Below are 19,392 nucleotides of genomic sequence, written 5' to 3'. Positions count from 1 at the left end.
ATGCGAATTAAAATCATCATTTTTTTAATGTAATAATCTTTTTAGAGCATTGTCTCCAGCTATTTAAGGCTAAAAAATGGAAGAAATATTCTAATAGTGTTTGAAATTAGTAAACTTACCAATGAGTTCGGAATCCTAATATTGGTACATACAATTATAATATCTTATTACAATTGAAGTGAATTACATCTCCCTTCATTATATCTAGTCTAGTATATAATAAACATGTTATGCACATGTATATATCTTCATATGTCCCGTCGGTTTAAGTTGATTTACATGTAAAAGTATACATCCGATCTGGAGGAACTCCTAGTTTCATCAGCTCTCTTCATCCCCGATTATATAGGAGCGCGGCTGCATGATTCACAATTTCATATCACTATTCATTGAGGCGGCTGCAGTGATGGACATGCATAAAATCAAATTATGCATTGACAAATCGGCACATCAAATTCCTAGCGCGCGCAGCCACTCTCCGGCACGAATCATCGCCATTTGCCATCTCCAGCACTCAAACATAGACTGAACCCTATTCGCCGAGGAAGCTGTGGCGACCTCGTCCTTAGGGATCTTTAGGAGCTGATCGATATATACCTCCAGATCGTGTACACAGGCGATGTCCCCGGCCTTGAAGAAGTCGAGGGCGACCTCAACGCCGACGTGCGCATAGCAAGCCTTGCTCCACGGCATCTCATACCGCCCTCCCAGAACCCTAACGGTCTCGTTGAAGATGACACCGGGCATCTTGGTGACCGGGTCGTTCGCGTTGGCAACCCGGAGTACCTTGACGCCAAGCTCGTCGCACCGGTTCTTGAACTCAAGGTTGCCAACGCGCGGTCCCCCGAAGGAGAACACCGTGATGGGGATTGCACCGCCGTGGACGCCACGGTTCATGCCGAGCTCGGCGAGGTCATAGCCGAGTAGGAGCGCGAGGGAGCTCCCCATGCTGTGGCCCGCGAGGGTTATGCTCATGTCCTCGTGCTTGTGCTCCGCGATGAGACGGGAAATCTCGGAGAGCAGCTGGTTGCGGCAGCTCCCGGCGGTGAATTTGGCGGTGTCGTTGTCGGAGGTGTAGAGGGAGAGGAACCCCGACTCGACCCTCACGTCCGGGCGTGGGTCGGCCGGATCAAACCGCGCCGGAGCGAGCGCGCTCATGAAGTTGGCCAGCCACTCCGAGCAGGTCACGGTGCCGCGGAAGGAGACTAGGATGTCCCGCCGGCCGAGCCGCCCCGCCTCTTTATCTGACGCGACGGCCACGTAGCCGATCCACCGGCTTTTGCTGCAGGGACGGCAGATCCCCATTGGCAGGGTCACCTCAGGGGCCGAGTAGATGTACTTGGTCACTTGGTACCCGGCGTCGGCCATGCCGACCGCCTGCAGAATCTGCTTCTTCCCGTGCTTGCAGTTGAGGTACCGCTTTGACCTTGGGTCGAGGTCCAGGGCGCGGTAGCACGCGCCGACGAGCTCTCCGTACCGGACGACCTCGGCGAGGAGGAGCGGGTGGAGCGGCTCCACCAGCCCTCGCCAGTCGTCGGCGCCATGCACGTCCTCCCACGTGCACGCCAACGACGGCGCCGCGACCTGGGCGTCGGAACGCCTCTCCGCAGGCGCCACAACAGCAGTGGGTACGGGTACGGCCACCGTCGTCGCGGTGGTCGCTGCTGCCTTGTGCGGCTCGTTGCTAGCGCGCAGCGCGACATGCGTGGCGAAGGCTGCCGCCGGCGGCATACAGGCGCGGAGGCGCTGCGTCGGCGAGCTTGGTGCGACGGCCATCGGTGGGCGAGATGGAGGTCAGCAAGGGAATGGTTTGCTGACTAGCCGGTTGCAGCCAGTGACCAATAATCAGTAGAGTCGCGGCTGCGGTGTTTGTGTATGTATATGTAGCCGCCGCCTGCGCGGCTGGTTCTCATCTGTTGTCCGTAACTTGACGTGGGATGTGGGGAGCTTGCGTGCGTTGGCGCGAAGATTTGACCGGGAGGAAAAACAAATGAGAAAAGTGGTCGGTTACGGGTCTAACGGGTCAGATCCGACCCTGTCCCACGGAAAGTGGAGATAGCCCGTTAGTAGAAAAAAAGGGTTTTTTTTTTGGCCCGGTTCCATTTTAGCCGAAACAAAAACAAAGTATGTATGTCACAAGTCACAACCCTTAACAGGTTAACACGGCTAAGTTTTGTTAGAAAAAGGGAAAAGCTAAAGCATTTCTAAGAAATCACCCCCTCTAATTTAAAATATATGACGTTTTATATTGTTGGGTGATCTTTATATTGTACTACTAGAGACATTGCGTGAATTTTGTAGTCGAACGGGCATCAAGTGAGGAAATCAGGGATCTTGAACACATAACACAGAAAAACACGATATACCTAGGTTTTGGCCTCCAAAAAGATAAAACATGTGTAGAATACAGAGGATTACAATGTATAGAGGACAACTCCACGAGTCAGGGAGACTCGTCAAGTTATGATGAAGCTCGTGATCCCAATGATAAGCGCCGGAAATCTTCTACGTGGTGTAGGCTAAAACTAGGGCAAAGGAGAGGTTCCCTTCTACATTGCCCTTGGTACCATTTTATGTAGCACTGGTTATAGAAGGTTCCATGCCGATGCATTAGGGCGTACAAAGGCAGAACTCTATTTACCTATCCTCCGTTGATTGTTTTCCTTGTCCCTTCATGTTGTTCGATCGAATGTCTCTTGCTTAGATAGTGGCACTTCTTCATGGGTTGATATTGCTATCATTGGGCCTTGGAGGGCACATTGGAGCTACGGTGGGAGCTAGGCTATAGATAAGTTGATTTATCATCAATATATATATATTTGCCTCTTGCGCATGGATATTATTGGTTACTGAAAAGAATCATAGAACGAAGTGACACCCCATTTTCATTTTACCGTAGTATCACAATATTCACCATTTCTATCTTTATGTCACACGCATGCAATCCAGATACAATACATGAAAGCATGTCATCAAAAAGGATTCCGCAAGTTTTGAGTTATATTTTATCTCTTTGGTGGCTAAACCAATTGACTATCTATATTTAGCGTTGGTTTCATTGCTACGGACCTTGGACGTCGATATATTTCAACAAATTTTCCATTGCTAATTGCCAGATTATTTTCCGTAGTTAGGCCCTGTTTGCCTCATAAGTCCTAGGACTTTTTTTAGTCCCAACTTATAAGTCCTAAGTCCCTAAAAAGTCCCTACCTGTTTGGTTCCTGGGACTTAACATGGACTAAAAGACCATATTACAACTATAAGTCCCTCTTTGGGAGTCTTATTTCATAAGTCCCAAATGTCTACTTTTAAGTCCCTATAAGTCCCTCATGTTTGGTTTAGATGGGACTTATAGGGATTTTTTTAAGTCCCTGAAAACAAACACCCTCTTACTAGGCTATAGTCGTATTATGATGCAATCTTGAGGGAGTGGTGCATAGAGTGAGTGACATCTACATGGTCGGCAGTGCATTGTTTGCGGACGAGTATTATGCTACTCATGCGACGTTGATGGATGGGAGGGAAGGGAACTCAACGAATTCACACATGGAAGAAATTGTTGGCCGAGGTAAGAGTTCATGTGGAGATGATATTTCGGGGTGGGGGAGGGGAAGGGGCAAACGCGCGCCGCGCGCGCGCACACACACACAGAGAGACACACACACACACAGAGAGAGAGAGAGAGAGAGGGAGAGAGAGAGTAGGAATGGTCTGTGAGGAAGTTGACATAAGTGTCCATGTAAATGTTAACTAGTAGTAGTTGCCAGTTTTTTGTCAAAAGAAGAAGGTCGTAAAAAGTTATGTGCTGTGCCGGATTAGGGTAGAATATGTAATTTGTGAGAAAAATGTGGTTATTTATCTCTACATCTAAACATATATTTTCACATAATTAACTCTGCTTAGCTACTCGCATTGTGATCACATTCCTGGCTCCGTTGGTTTACCATGATTTTTTTTTGAAACGGAGGTTTACCATGATTTGGATGTTAAAAATGTGACAAAACCGCGGGCCTGCAAGCATTTTGCACTCAATTCTCCAACCGTTTTCTGTTGGTTCTTAGAAAAGCTCAAGTCTTCCTACGTCAAGCTATTAAACTGGCCTAGTAGGTTCTATATCTTTTTATTTTTGCGAAGCAAGTCTTGGTCTATTTAAGTATCTTAGTAATCACCATTCAAAAAAGGTATCATCCCAATCATTTTTAGTATCATCACTGCTTATATCTCTTTTGCGGAAAAGAGCAGATCTATTATGAAAGTCCATCGAAAGTAGTACAAAGCATTTCAAACATAATAAAAATTACATCGAGATTCTGAGACCACTGGAAAGCCATTAGTGTCATCGGAACGAGCCGCCGACGCATCGCTGTCACCATTCCCTTACTGGAGCCGGCTTGACCTTGTCGGTGACAGCAGTGAGGTTGTCCTGGAGCCGTAGTCGTCGTCGTTGAACCCTTGCATAGATCTGAATCACCTGACACCAAATCTCTCGACATGCCGAGAAACCATAGCTTCACGGCCCCAAGGAGACGACATGAATCTATGCCAGAGCTCCGTTGACTACGTTCAAACAGACGAATTCGATGAAGATTGAAGCCCGAAAGACAAAATCGAAGAAGAACCGAAGCCATCCGCCCGAGTGCCGCACCTACGAGGACTAAAAAAAACCTAACCTGAACTACTAACCGGAGTTGAGGCACTGAGATTCTCCTTCCTGCCACCGTCCACCAAAGTGGCAGGTAGAGGTAAGGCGAGTCCACAGGTTTATCAGTGAAGTCTGAAGGAAAAAGTTTGTTCAGCTGCCTAGGGTTAAGGAACGAAACAAAAGGAAGTGCCGTGATGTGTCATATGTGCCCGAAACATGGAAAAAAGTCGTGAAGCTTCCAAGTACTTTGGTATATTTGTTTTCTTGTGCCTGTAATTATTACTCACTGATGATCTGTTTAAATTACTAGCGTCTATTTCTGTTTGTGGCTCAGTTAATCATAGACAATTTGATATACGTGAACGGAAACTCATAATCTGCATTAGAAGGGTCCCATACCTGTTAATCACGGTGGTGACGACCGAGGAAGGTGTCAGCCGAACGTAATCACACACACATTCGTAGCTCTGTGTTTTTTAAGGAGGATAATCTAATCTCTACATCTACTGATTCTCTCAACCATATGTTAATAATTATTATAAACTTCTTGGCCTTCTAGATATGATTTGATATACTCCCTCCGTTCCGAATTACTTGTCGCAGGTATGGATGTATCTAGATGTATTTTAGTTCTAAATACATTCATTTCTACGACGAGTAATTTGGAACTGAGGAAGTATATTATTAATTACTCCTTCCGTCTCGTAATGTAAGATGTTTTTTGACACTACACTAGTATCAAAAAAAATTTACATTATGGGGCGGAGGAGGGAGTATTAACCAATACCAAGTAATGCCAAGTATTTTCGTTAAAAATGTATCCGTAGTATTAGTGCAAAACAAATCGGCATAAAATATCAAACAAAGACCACGAGGCCATCCATAATGTACCTGGTTCACTGCATCATCTCCGCATCCTGACCATCAAAACTATAACTCTGGACCATAATCGACGAGTCGAACCATATGTAACCGGAGCAAGCCTCCAAAACATTGTCGTCGGGTAGGAACCGTCACTCACACATTGACGTTGGTTGGTCCAGCCGAAAAGTCAAATTAGATGTTGTCATCCACGAAATAGAACTTTGAGCCAACACCTGCAACAAGAAAAAAAACGCTTGTACATGGATCCTACCTGGTGTTGCCATAAGCTAAATCATGGCTAAGAGAATGTAGGGTTTATGTCTCTCGTCGACGGCGCTGCCGATCAACCTCATCTCCTGTGGTCATAGGACCATGGTCGCGATGGATCCGGGCCTTGCAGACAGGAGGACTCCGTTTTTATATGTTTGTTTGAATTTTGCTAGGGTTTGTGTCATGTTCAAGAAAACGAGGCAGTGTCGGCTCCTTGAAGATGAAATAAGTTTCTCCCCGCCTAGCCTCCGCTTCAGTGGTGCCTCTAGTATCATCAGAGAGCGTGTGGAGGTGTGTCCCCGACAGATCCCGTGGGATTCGGTTGGTGGTTGTCTTTGATTGGTCCGCTATGATCTAGTCTTCGTTCTAACGTTAGTATGTCTTTAGGTTTGATCCTTCCGATCTACGCTTTTGTTTATCGGCGGTGGTTTTTGTTCTAGTGTGCTAGTTCTATCAGTCTTAGCACGACGACTTTCCGATTGTCTACCGCAACAAGTTTTGCCTAGCTTCGGTGAGGGATGAGGGATGACGGTGACGCGCTTTCTGCTCGCTTCAGTGTTCATAGTCGTCGCTAGGTGGTCTAGCAGATCTGGATGTAATTATTATTATTATTTATGTTCGTTATATGTCATTGTTGATCATGAATAGGTCATAAGTTTTTCAAAAAAAAACTAAATCGTGGTTTTTCAGAGAGGATATATATCATTTTCCTAGTACAGGATGAGAAGTGCAGCAGACCACCGATCCTGGCCCCCACGCCAGATTTGGCCGTGCCAGTCGTCAATCCGCCGGTATATGGCCCTCGCCACAGCCGGCCGGGGATCTCGCCCACGATGCACCGGTGCTGAGCTCCTCCACCACGGCCGGATCTTGTTCTAAGGTCAATCTTTGTCAACCGCAAAAAGATTTATTTTGTCCATCATTTGTTTTTGGTGACACGAACTAAACGCTTTGCGTATTCATTTCCCATGATCCCGTGTGGCAGGTACGTTCAACCCTGCTCGGATCGTAGCGCTCAAAGTCAACCAGCTTGTATCTTGTGCGGATGAGAGCATGTGTGCATATCACATCACACCCAATTAGTTTGTTGCGTAGCAGTTCATCCTGAGTAGCAAATTAGTACACGTATACACATAAAAAAAAATAAGACCAGAATTTGGCTTCTAGTTCTCTTTTTTCAACTTGAAGTTGCACTTCTAGTTCAGTTTCTACTAGCTCACATGGGGTTGGCCTGGGCATCTAATTTCAAAATGCTGAAAGAATATAATCATTGGTCTACAGTGATGCTGAATGATCGATCACTCGCGAGTATGAACGCAGCTAAGTCAATAGTATGAACACAACCCTTGCTTACTTGCTATAGCAAACAAAATCAATAATATTATATAGGAGTTGAAATTTCTAGGCCCCTGCACAGCCCGACAATGTGGCATTTGCCCTCGTAAAGTATGACCACGCTATAATCGTTCAAAATACCATTCTTATGTCTTTCTCATCAAGTCTCCCGCTATATTTTTTCGTAGTAAACATTTTAATGTTTTCGGGGGGTTCGGTAATGAACATTTTCCTGGAACAAAAACATACTGGACATTGTACCTCTCCTCCTGTACTTCGTTCCTCCCATTGCCACATGTACATATGGGTGCAGGTCACTAGTTTCTGTATCTCTTCACAAAATTCTTTCACTAGGTACTATATATACACTTTCCACAACTTTGTTTGAGACTTTCGAGCAAACTTTTAACCATTCTTGATATACTAAAATACACATTTTTAAAGTAAGACAAGCATAGGGTCCCTTGAAATTGGGACGGCATCATCTTTAGTATCAATGATATTAATATTTATTTTAATCTTATAAAGACATCTCCTCCATTTTACCCATGCATTGCAAAATACACCACATTCTAGGCACTGATATTTCTATAAGTGCAGTTTGGACTCCATTTTGTACATGATTATGTTGCTAAGAAATAAAAAAATAGTTCTGCAACCTTTCTTACCAACAAATATATCACTGGTACAGAACCATGCGGTTATGTTTTCCGCTTATAGCCAACATTCGCTACTGCAAGCGGTTTCTACGAGTAACTGCTTCTAATACTTCAGAATTCCAGGTAGTTCCAACTCCAGAACTGCTTGTAGTGCTTTTTGTTGGAAATATGCGCAAAATACAATCATGTGGCGATGATATTTCCTTATGTATTTATTATTTGTTGGTATTGTCTTTGAAAAAGACCATCCATATGTATCGATTGTTCACAAGTATAGGGCTTGTTTGTTAGACTATATATTGTATGAATACTATCTTATTTACTTTTTTCATACATGGTGTACATTATCCGTATACATCAAAAATATATTTTCATACACATTTAACATTTTTCAAAAACACAATTAACATTTCTTCAAATATATGTTTTGATATCTAATTTTTTCCATATATCTTTTCAATTTTCTTATACACAGTTAGTATTTTTAAATAGATGATTAACTTTTTTAATACATGTTTCAACGTCTAACTTTTTTGGCACACGTTGTGTACATTTTTCTTATACATCCAAGATACTATTTATAAATGTTTAACTTTTCCAAATACATGATTAACATTCTTAAAAAAATAAGTTTTGATTTTTTTACTACGTGTTAAACATTTTTAAAATACATGTTGGAAAAACATTTTTCAGATATGCCGAATAGAATCCACGGTGACTGTAGGGCAGATCATATTTGACGCTCATCAGCGTCAAAACATCGTTGCCTCGCTGAAGCACGGTCTCCCAATGCCCCAATTTGGGCCGGCCCAGGGTGGCTTCACTATTTTTTTATCCGTTTTTCTGTTTCTGCTTCAATTTCTTTTCTCTCTCATGTATTATACAAAGTTAATTGCTTGTTAATTTTTTTTGATTGTATATTAAGAAAATGTTCATGGACTATTTACAGAAAGTTTACCATGCATTATTAAAACATTCACCGTATATTAGAAATTTTTCAATGAATAATATAATTTTGACTGTGTTTTTGAAATTTGTTCATTGCGTATTACACAAAAATTCCTTGTATATTCAAAAATTGTTTAACGTATATTAAAATAGGTTATTGTATATTTGCAAAATTATATATATATATATATATATATATATTCATATTTTTCCAAAAAAATCATCGCATATTAAAACAGTTCTTTGTATAATACAAAAGGGTCATCATATATTATTACCATGTTCATCATATGTTTACAAAAGGTTGGATGTATATTTTGCAGTAATTTTCACCGCATATCTAATTTGTTTGTAGTACAGAAATTATAAAAACTGAACAGTGAAAAAAAACCAGGAGAAAAAACAAACCAGGAATAAAAATATGAATAAAAACATTTTTGCTACAGTAATCATCTTCTAAATTCCAGTGTAGGAATGCTGGCTGGGCCAGCTCAAAGGGCTCGCCCCTGTGCGTTGCCACCTGCAGTGTGCGACAGGGTATGTGCGTCATGTTACCTTAGGTTAAAAAAAGGTATATTTTCTCACACTTAAATATTTCTTCACTGTTTTATTTTGTTTTCCAAAACGTTCTAACAAAATAGCTCTGGAACATTTTATCAAAACATCCCTATAATTTCGAAAACAACTAAAAATATTTCCATCAGGTATTTGTAAAAGGATCATCGTGTGATTAAAAAAATTCACACGGCTCAAGAGAGATGTGCAAAATGTTCATGGCATTTTAAAAAATCACACATTTATATAAAAACATGATGTGTAAAAAAATTCCACACATTTGAAAATAAATTCATGACATACTAAAAATATTTGTACCATTTAGACATTTTTTTCATACCAATTAAAAAATGTTCAAAGGTTTCAAAACAGTTCCCGCAAAAAAAGGTTTGAAAACAGTTCATTAAAAAGGTAAATATGTTTAAATATGTATTCAAATAATTTCTAACATTTATATATATAATATTTAACAAGTATTTTAAAACTATTAAATGTATATTCGAAAAACTGTTCATCATATTTGAAAAAGCTAGGTGTATTTAAAAACGCTCACGCATTATAAACAAACATTCATGAAATGTAAAAAAATGTTCTCACCATTTTGTAAATATATTCATGAAATATATATATATTTCCGTATAGAATCAGAGAGATTAAAAATCATGAATTTGAAAAAAAATGGAAAGACGACAAATGAATGACAAAAATTAAAAATACTGAAAAGTATAGAGAACAGAAAAGTGGAAAACAAAAAAAGGAAAAAAAAAGGAAAAGTCGGTGAAGAATTGTGGAGAAGAAAATAATTAGACCGGAAGGTTTCCAAAATCAAAGTTGAATGACCGACCCACAAATTCCAGTGCTACAGGCGAGGCTATGGTGCATCTCGTAATAAACGAGATTTAGCACTAGCGGTTTGCTCTCCCGATCGATCGACACGATGCGGGCTAGGTGCATGCCATTTTCGCTTCATTTACTGTGTTCTTTCTTCGATATTATGCCGCCTGCTAGTTTTCTAAATCGCACTAAACCGACATCAAAAGAAAGGGGCACATGCAAATACCCTTGCCATACCAGACTATGAAGATACCAATAACCACTCATCGCTAGAAACTAGATTTAGTTACTGTTGAAGGAACACCGACTTCTTCGATGTTATGTTTCTTATTAAATAAAAGTAATTGTTGAAGAAATTACGGTTGCGGCTTCACCCCACATAATACTATTAGCAATCCTTCACCACCAACCCAGAGGGTTGGAGAAAACTAGCCATGCCGAAAAGCAAATGGAAAAAAGAAGTCGAGGTTGCCGCACTAAGAGCTAGTCAACTACTTCCTTTGATTGACGGGCAAACACTCACATCCCCCGGTGGAGATCTTCGAGGTCGACCTCCCCGGGGGCGACCTAGCACGGAAGCTGCGGTGGAGCTTGCTCTAGAAACTTGTGACCGATAACATGCAAGATGATTAGAGAGTAGAGAATTGGCGCAATGAGGGTAAAGAAGCCACTCCTACAGAAAAGGTAGAAATCATATAGGAGAACTACAAGCAATCTTAACAAATCGTATCCTTGAAGGAAATATGCCCTAGAGGCAATAATAAAGTTATTATTTATTTCCTTATATCATGATAAATATTTATTATTCATACTAGAATTGTATTAACCGGAAACATAATACATGTGTGAATACATAGACAAACAGAATGTCACTAGTATGCCTCTACTTGACTAGCTCGTTGATCAAAGATGATTATGTTTCCTAACCATAGACATGAGTTGTCATTTGATTAACGGGATCACATCATTAGGATAATGATGTGATTGACTTGACCCATTCCGTTAGCTTAGCACTTGATCGTTTAATTTGTTGCTATTGCTTTTTTCATGACTTATACATATTCCTATAACTATGAGATTATGCAACTCCCGTTTACCGGAGGAACACTTTGTCTGCCACCAAACGTCACAACGTAACGGGGTGATTATAAAGGTGCTCTACAGGTGTGACGCCCCAAGACCGGAGCTTTAGCTTTAGATGCCTTCCATGTTTCCGTGTGTTGTCGGGTGTTTTGTTTTGGTTCGTTGCATCATGTGCATTGCATTATGTCATCATGCCATCATTTTCTCAAAGCCATCTAAAAACTCAACTAAATAAATGGCATGGATCTTTGATCCATTTAAATCGAGGAAACTCACATGGTGATGTCTCTTTATAACATATATCCTCCCACTATTATTAGGGAGCTATAAGTAATATTCCATTCTTTTGGAATCAACCAAAACATACTTGCATTTTTCTCTCTTGCCACCTAATCCCTCTTTTCTAGTCGAAACCCAATCACTAGCTTCTTTCCTTCGATTTTGACCCATTCGTTGCTAGTGACATTTTTCTGTCACATAAAAATGTTCTTTCTTTCCCTATTAATCGTAAACCATGCCTACACCCTCCTGGTCAATTTGCAACTCATTTGGGTTTGATTTGGTTTGGTTCAAAAATGACTCAAGTTTGAAGTTAATTCAAACTTGGTTTATTTTTCTACCTCTAAAAATGGCCAAAACAATTTATTCAAATAGTGCATATCTCCAGGAGCTCATTTTAATTCTCATCCTTGCTTCTACCTTCTTCATGCTCTCTATTTTTTCTGTATCTATTTCTTGTCTGAAGGAATTGAGAAAAAGGGCAGCAGCAGCTCAGCAGCAGAGAGCAGGCCCAGCCGCGCGCAGCCTTCTAAGGCCCATCCAGCGCCGGCCCATCTAAACCCTCCAACCCTAGTACCCCTGGCACGATCCCCTCCCCCCTCGCATCTTCCCTCGCGCTGCTAGAGTCCTCTCGCCCGAACCCATCTTCTCGATCCCCAGGGCCGCCCCCACTTCCCTCGTTCATCTCCTCCCTCGCCCTCTCCCTCGTCCCTTGCGCCGCCTTCCCCATCCTCTCGCAGCCTCCCGCGCGCCTCCCTCAGCAGAGCAGGAGCACCGGCGCTCGTCGTCCTCCACGAGCAGCCGCGCCCCGCCATGGCCGCGCCCCCTGCCGGCCTCTCCTTCCTCGCCGACCCTGTGTCACCTCGTCCACATCGCCCTTGCTCCTCCACGCGCCGGCGACCAGCCACCTGCGCGCCCGACGCTGCCCCGCCTCCAAGTTCACGTCGCCCAACCGGACCATCTCCGCCTTCGCCTCCTGCTAACGGAGCGCCACCGTACGTCATTGCTGCGCCGTTGCACGGCGCCACCAGCAACCTCCCGCCTCGCCTGCCTCCTGTGTCCATCGCCATTGCGGCCTCAACCTCCATGGACGGGGCTGTCCCCAGCAGCAGGCTGTCTCCCTCACCTCCTACGCTGTCTTCCCTCGCACGGGCCGCTACCTTGCCTCTGACCGGATCCGTCTTCACTGCCGTCCCGGAGCACTGTGCCCGTGATCCCCTACTCCGGCAAGCCCCTGCTGCTACCTCCATCGAAGGCTGCCAAGGTCATCTGCTTGGCCCCGATGACTTTTGACTCATGTGCACGCCCCGCGTCATGCACCTCCACTTGTTGTTGCTGTTGACGTCAAGTTCGACCCCGAACAGGGAATAACGCTAAGTACCAGGTCAACAAGGACCGCCCAGCTTGTCTTCTGCCGTCTCCGGAATCGCCAAGTCCCCCGACGACAAGTTCTTCTCCGAACGTGTACGACTACAGCCGGTGTGCAATTTTGTCAAGTCCGACTGCGACAAGCGACTACACGATAAGACGCCAAGTACCACTACACCCGGAGACCTCGGATCCGTCAAGTCCAACTACGACTGTGCACAACTATCGGCTACCCCAAACGACTATGAGTGAACCTCGACTTCCCCTCCAAAACGTGTCCCACTACCGATGGCTCGAACATCTTCGAAACATGTACCGTCAACCCTCGAAGACCCCCTGGACGTCAAGTTCCATGCCATGACCCCGAACATCTACGGACATGAACCACTACTTCCCTCGACGCCCCGAGAACATCTACTTCCCCTACACCGCATCGAACTCGAACCCCTCCGATAAGGCACGCTTCGAAGGTATAACCCCGAGTCGACCGCCCGTGTACGAATGCATGTGTAGTTTGAGATGCATGTTTGGATGTTGTATCCTCCCGTGATCGTTAGATGTTTCCCTAGCTTGGCACCGTCGCCGACCCGTGGAAACTCGTTATCCGAGATCACCCCACCATTCATCGCATGACACGCTCCCGTCACACTTGTTCTTTTCCACCGGCATCTCAATCGAGTTTCCGGAAACGGAACGTTGTCGTGGCACCGTTTCCGTTATCGTCGCCGTGGCCCCTTTTCATTTCTGCCACGATGACAAATGCTTCTTAATATGCTCTTATCAACATTTTCATAAATATTGCATAAAACATGCATGTCATCCGCATCATGTTAAATAACATTTAAATGTTTAAAATAGTTGTTGCACCAAATTGATAATTGCATATGGGGATTTACCGGATTTGTTGTTTGCTATATCCGGCCCATTTAAATTGTTTAGATGGTATAATTTTGTTATGTTTCACCTCTTGACATGCTTAACAACATTTAATATTGGTGAGTTCATAACCGGGAGAGAACTAAATAATTGTCGTGGTGTTTCGTCAATATGCAACGGAGCTGCATATTGAGCTCCACTTAATTTGTAGTATTGTTTGTGCACTTTACCATGCCATGCATATTTAAAATCGAACATGCATCATACTTGGTTGTGCATCATGCCATGTTATGTGTTGGTTGTTTACTATGTTGTGTGCTTCTTTCCGGTGTTGCTTCTTCAAGTTGGTTCCGATAACGTCGCGTTTGTGAGGACCCGTTCAACTACGTCTGTTTGTCTTCTTCATGGACTCGTTCTTCCTCCTTGCGGGATCACAGGCAATAAGACCATACCCTCGAAATCACTTCTATCTTTGCTTGCTAGTTGCTCGCTCTTTTGCTATGCCTATGCTGCGATACCTACCACTTGCTTATCATGCCTCCCATATTGTTGAACCAAGCCTTTAACCCACCTTGTCCTAGCAAACCGTTGTTTGGCTATGTTACCGCTTTGCTCAGCCCCTCTTATAGCGTTGTTAGTTGCAGGTGAAGATTGAAGTTTGTTCCTTGTTGGAACATGGAGATGTTGTTCCTTGTTGGAACATGTTTACTTGTTGGGATATCACAATATCTCGTATCTAATTAATGCATCTATATACTTGGTAAAGGGTGGAAGGCTCGGCCTTATGCCTGGTGTTTTGTTCCACTCTTGCCGCCCTAGTTTCCGTCATATCGGTGTTATGTTCCCGGATTTTGCGTTCCTTATGTGGTTGGGTTATAATGGGAACCCCTTGACAATTCACCTTGAATAAAACTCCTCCAGCAATGCCCAACATTGGTTTTACCATTCACCACCTAGCCTTTTCTTTCCCTTGGGTAGGCCTGCCCAACGGTCATCTTTATTTTAACCCCCCTGGGCCAGTGCTCCTCTGAGTGTTGGTCCGACCGAGTAGACTGCGGGGCCACCTCAGGGCAACTTGAGGGTTGGTTTTACTCGTAGGATGTCTCATCTGAGTGTGCCCTGAGAACGAGATATGTGCAGCTCCTATCGGGATTTGTCGGCACATTCGGGCGGTGTTGCTGGACTTGTTTTACCATTGTTGAGGATGTCTTGTAACCGGGATTCCGAGTCTGATCGGGTCTTCCCGCTAGAAGGAATATCCTTCGTTGACTGTGAGAGCTTGTGATGAGCTAAGTTGGGACACCCCTACAGGGATTTGAACTTTCGAAAGTTGTGCCCGCGGTTATGGGCAGATGGGAATTTGTTAATGTCCGGTTGTAGAAAATCTGAAGTTCATCTTAACTAAAATACATCAACCGCGTGTGTAACCATGATGGTCTCTTCTCGGCGGAGTCCGGGAAGTGAACACGGTGTTGGAGTTATGTTTGACGTAGGTTGTTCTAGGATCACTTCGTGATCATAGTTTCTCGACCGTGCTTTGCCTTCTCTTCTCGCTCTCATTTGTGTATGTTAGCCAGCATATATGCTAGTCGCTTGCTGCAGCTCCACCTCATATATTTTACCCTACCTATAAGCTTAAATAGTCTTGATTGCGAGGGTGTAAGATTGCTGAGTCCCCGTGACTCACAGATACTTCCAAAACCAGTTTGCAGGTGCCGATGTTACCGAGCAGGTGACGCAACCAAGCTCAAGGAGGAGTTCGATGAAGATCTTGTCCTTTATGTTGTTTCGTTCTAGTTGATCAGTAGTGGAGCCCAGTTGGGGTCGATCGGGGATCTGTGTAGCATTTGGGGTAGTCTTCTTTTATTTTGGTTCCATAGTCGGACCTTGATTGTATCTGGATGATGTAATGCTTTATTCATGTAATTGTGTGAAGTGGCGATTGTAAGCCAACTATGTTTCTCTTTCCCTTTATGTATTACATGGGTTGTGTGAAGATTACCTCACTTGCCTACATTGCTTTCAATGCGGTTATGTCTCTAAGTCGTGCTTCGACATGTGGGAGATATAGCCGCATCGAGGGCGTTACAAGTTGGTAATCAGAGCCTTCCCCGACCTTAGGAGCCCCCTTGCTTGATCAAATCATTGGCGTTGTTGAGTCTGGAAAAATGTTTTGAGTCATTTAGGATTATATATATCGAAGAGTAGGACTTCTTTTTACTCCTCAGTCCCTTCGTCGCTCTAGTGAGGCATCTTGACGTAGAGTTTTGACTCTTCTCTTCTCAAATTTCACTAAAAAAAATTTAGGATCACGCGGGTATCTTGGAATCGTTCCGATGGTTTTGTGACGAGAACATTGTTCTTGGTGCCTCCTGTCATTTAGGGCTTGTGGCAGTGTCCCGGGGAGTTGAGCTCCGAGGTGTTGTCGTCACAATTTTTTCGTTGCAGTTCCGGAATACCTGAGATTAGGTTCGCCGACATCGAAAAACTATTTTATGCAGTTGTTGGTGAGATAACCTCGACGCCACCCAGTACTGGGGCGGGAGTTCGGGAGTATTGTCATAACTCATATAACAGATGCTTTTCGAAGGTTGGGGTAGATGATTTCCGAAGGTTTCTTGGTTATGTGTTGAAGGATGGATACAGCTAGATGTAGGATTTGCTAGTTTTGGGTGAGATATTATGCTTCCCCTGTATCCCCAACACCTGATTGCATAACCGGAAAGTTTCGGGAGTTTATAAGTGGGAATTCAAGTAGCTCTTAGGATATCTTTCCGTCAGATGTATGATATGAAATTGGGGTTCGACGTCTAGTGGTCCGCCTATTCACGGTTGGTTTTACAGTGGTCTCGTTGTGTCTTAAAGAGTCCCTGGCTATGCCGACTCGGGGACGCTTCGTATGTCATGTGCACTGCCTTGTACATGATGGTGCTGTACGATCGAGCCCGTGTAGGCCCCACCACGAAAACTTCGAACGAAATCTCTATCATATGTTTGTTCCGGCTTATTCTGCAAGCCAATCCTTTGTTTTTTGTTTTGAGTTGTGGTATTCGAGTTGCTTCAACGTCAAGTGTTGATTCCATACCTGTTCCTAAGCAGTGTTCTCATACTCCGATGTGAATACTAATCCTTCTTGATCATCGAGATTGTCTTACCAATCCTTTTTCAACCGGTGTGTTTTCTCTTCAAGTGGATCCGATCATTTCAACTTCCGCAAGATCAATTATCACTTCTTCTCAACGGTGTTTGTTTCATCCGTCTCCAAGTTGCCTTTGTTTTTCCCGCCCACCCACCCTTTTCCTTCAAGGACTCAGATTTCCGAATCAAGTATCCATTTTATTCATGTGAAGTCTCTCCATTCTTTTCCGTCAATATTCTTATCCGGTGATTCTCATGAAGATCCTAACGGAACCTCAAGTTCATCATTATTCATTCTCTTTCTTCTCCGGTGGGACCAATTCAAGCTTTGTGGATCATATCCTTTTCCTCATTTCAAATACCCTCTCATGCCGGTGCACCTCATAATCATTCCACGCTCGCTATTCTATTGTTCCGGAGTGCTCAAGATATCTCGAAGATTCGTGTTTCCACTCTACATTCATTCAAGATCTTTCGAGGATGTTACCTCATTCAAGCCATTTAATTCAACCGGTGCATTCTCTCTTTTAAATCATCAACGGTGTTTCTTTTGAGTGGGCCCTAACCCACAGGTCTTTTCCCAGGAGCTTACCTGACTCTTCTTATTTTTCTGGAGCTTCTCAAATTCTTTTCTAAAGTTTGACGTAAGAATGATTTATCATCAGTCAAATGTCTTTCTCCAAGATCTTTCAAATTATTTTCATAGTTGGCTCAACCTTTCCATTCTTCATTCCGGTGTGCCTCAATAATTCTTGGTGGTGTTTCTCGTCGTCATTCTCAACATTTGAAGACTGAAGAAGAGTTTACCTCCATATCTTATCCGTTTTCTCGGAGATTCGTGGTTCTAGTTCGAGGCCATCCTCTTATAATTGTTTTGATTGTGAGAATTCTTTTCATCTATCCGGAGCAATTCAAGAGTCTTCTCAGTTTGATTATCCGGAGCCCATCATCTAAGATTTGTTTGTTCTCAGCTTTCAGCTCTTTTTCTCTAAATCTTACCGGTGCATCGCTCATATATTCTCTATTCAGTTCATGATCACTTCATTCACTTGTATCTAAATACTCTCAAGTATCTTCATTCGTTTTCCAATTCTACCCGGTGATTTGTGCCTTTGCTACTTTCATTTTCAATTCATACGGTGGTTCGTTCAAGATTTTTTCTTCTTTCTTATCATATCAATTTATTTGTTGTTTCAATCATACCGGTGGTTCGTTGAAGACCTTCTCAAGTTTGCACTATATCTATCTTAATCCTTTCTACAAGAGTAAGTTGTATTCAATCCATTGTTTGTCATCAATTTAATTGGTGAAGGATAAGCATAATATAATTCTTATTCTTGTTTCATTGAGTTAATTCAATTCTTTATTCCGGAGGTTCATCGAAAAATTCTTGGTTTATTTTGCTCATATTTCTTTTCCGGAGTTCCAAGCTCTCTTAATTATATCGTCGTGAAGATCCATATAATCATCGCAAGGCTTTACCTTGTGTTTTCAACTCCTCTTTCTTTTCGTTTGATCATTCTTTTATTACCGGAGTTCTTCGTGGAGGCTCTACATGTTGGTTCATCAAAGAATTAATTCCTTTTTGAAGTGTTATTGAGATTCTTTTCTAAGGAGTTCAAGCATTCTTCAACTTGCAATCCGGAGTGCAATTCTTTCTACCATATCATTGGAGGTGGTATTATGTCATTCTTGATAATTTGAGTTCATGTTTCATGATTCACATGGTGTTAAGAATGATGTATTTTAAATCCACCAATCTCTTCATTCGAGTTAACTTGGGTTATTTTTCACCTAAAGCTTTCCCTAAGGATTTTGCTAATTATGGTGCTTATAAACGACCCTAGTCTTCATTTATCCTCCCGGTGAGATAAGTTTCTCGTCTTCTTGTTCATATCAATCCAATCTTGTTTTTCGTGAGTGGCAGGTTGTCACCTCATAATTTGAGATGTATTCCATAAGACCATATCAACATTATTCTTTTCGTTGTTGGTTTTCCAACAACTCTGTTCTAGCATTTGTTGTTATCGTGCTCTCTCAAGATCTTGTTTCACTTCGTTCATTCCATTCCATTCTTAATTTTGTTCTGGAGGCATTGTGATGTTGCTCTCTTCAACCCATCTTCTTGTTTTGTCAGGATCATGTTCTTTTCTTGGTTTATCCATTTAATTGGAGTGTTGTGTCCTTTGCTCAAGTCCTTTTTCATCCTATCAAGTCTTGCATCTCTTTTCTACCGGAGTGCTTTCAACTTCGTTCATCGTTGTTGCTTTCTTTCTTTCAAGTTGTTCAACTTTTCAAGGTTCTTTGGTTTCACTCGTTTGTCAGAGAAGCAACTTAGTTTTACCTCTTCTCTTTCTCTTCTGTTTTCCCTCCGGTGCCATTCTAGATCTCAGGACGAGATCCTCTCATAGTGGTGGAGTGTTGTGATGCCCCAAGACCGGAGCTTCAGATGCCTTCCATGTTTCCGAGTGTTGTCGGGTGTTTTGTTTTGGTTCGTTGCATCATGTGCATTGCATCATGTCATCATGCCATCATTTTCTC

General features: G+C 43.0%; 1 protein-coding gene across 1 annotated transcript; it reads right to left on the bottom strand.

The window, feature by feature from the left end:
• Positions 1-450: 450 nt before the first annotated feature.
• On the bottom strand, positions 451-1,844 carry LOC123082274 (phospholipase A1 EG1, chloroplastic/mitochondrial-like). Its single transcript, XM_044504644.1, has one exon. The coding sequence runs from the start codon at positions 1,774-1,776 to the stop codon at positions 451-453; it is 1,326 nt and encodes a 441-aa protein (XP_044360579.1). The 5' UTR covers positions 1,777-1,844.
• Positions 1,845-19,392: the final 17,548 nt, after the last annotated feature.

Source organism: Triticum aestivum, chromosome 4A (assembly GCF_018294505.1).
Source record: "Triticum aestivum cultivar Chinese Spring chromosome 4A, IWGSC CS RefSeq v2.1, whole genome shotgun sequence".
In the NCBI taxonomy this organism is placed as follows: Eukaryota; Viridiplantae; Streptophyta; class Magnoliopsida; order Poales; family Poaceae; genus Triticum; species Triticum aestivum.
Note: the sequence above shows the minus strand (reverse complement) of the source record. Positions and strands in the feature narration are given on the sequence as shown.

Bases quoted from the DNA above. Each gene is read 5' to 3' on its own strand.
- LOC123082274 (XM_044504644.1), bottom strand. From the start codon at position 1,776: ATGGCCGTCGCACCAAGCTCGCCGACGCAGCGCCTCCGCGCCTGTATG.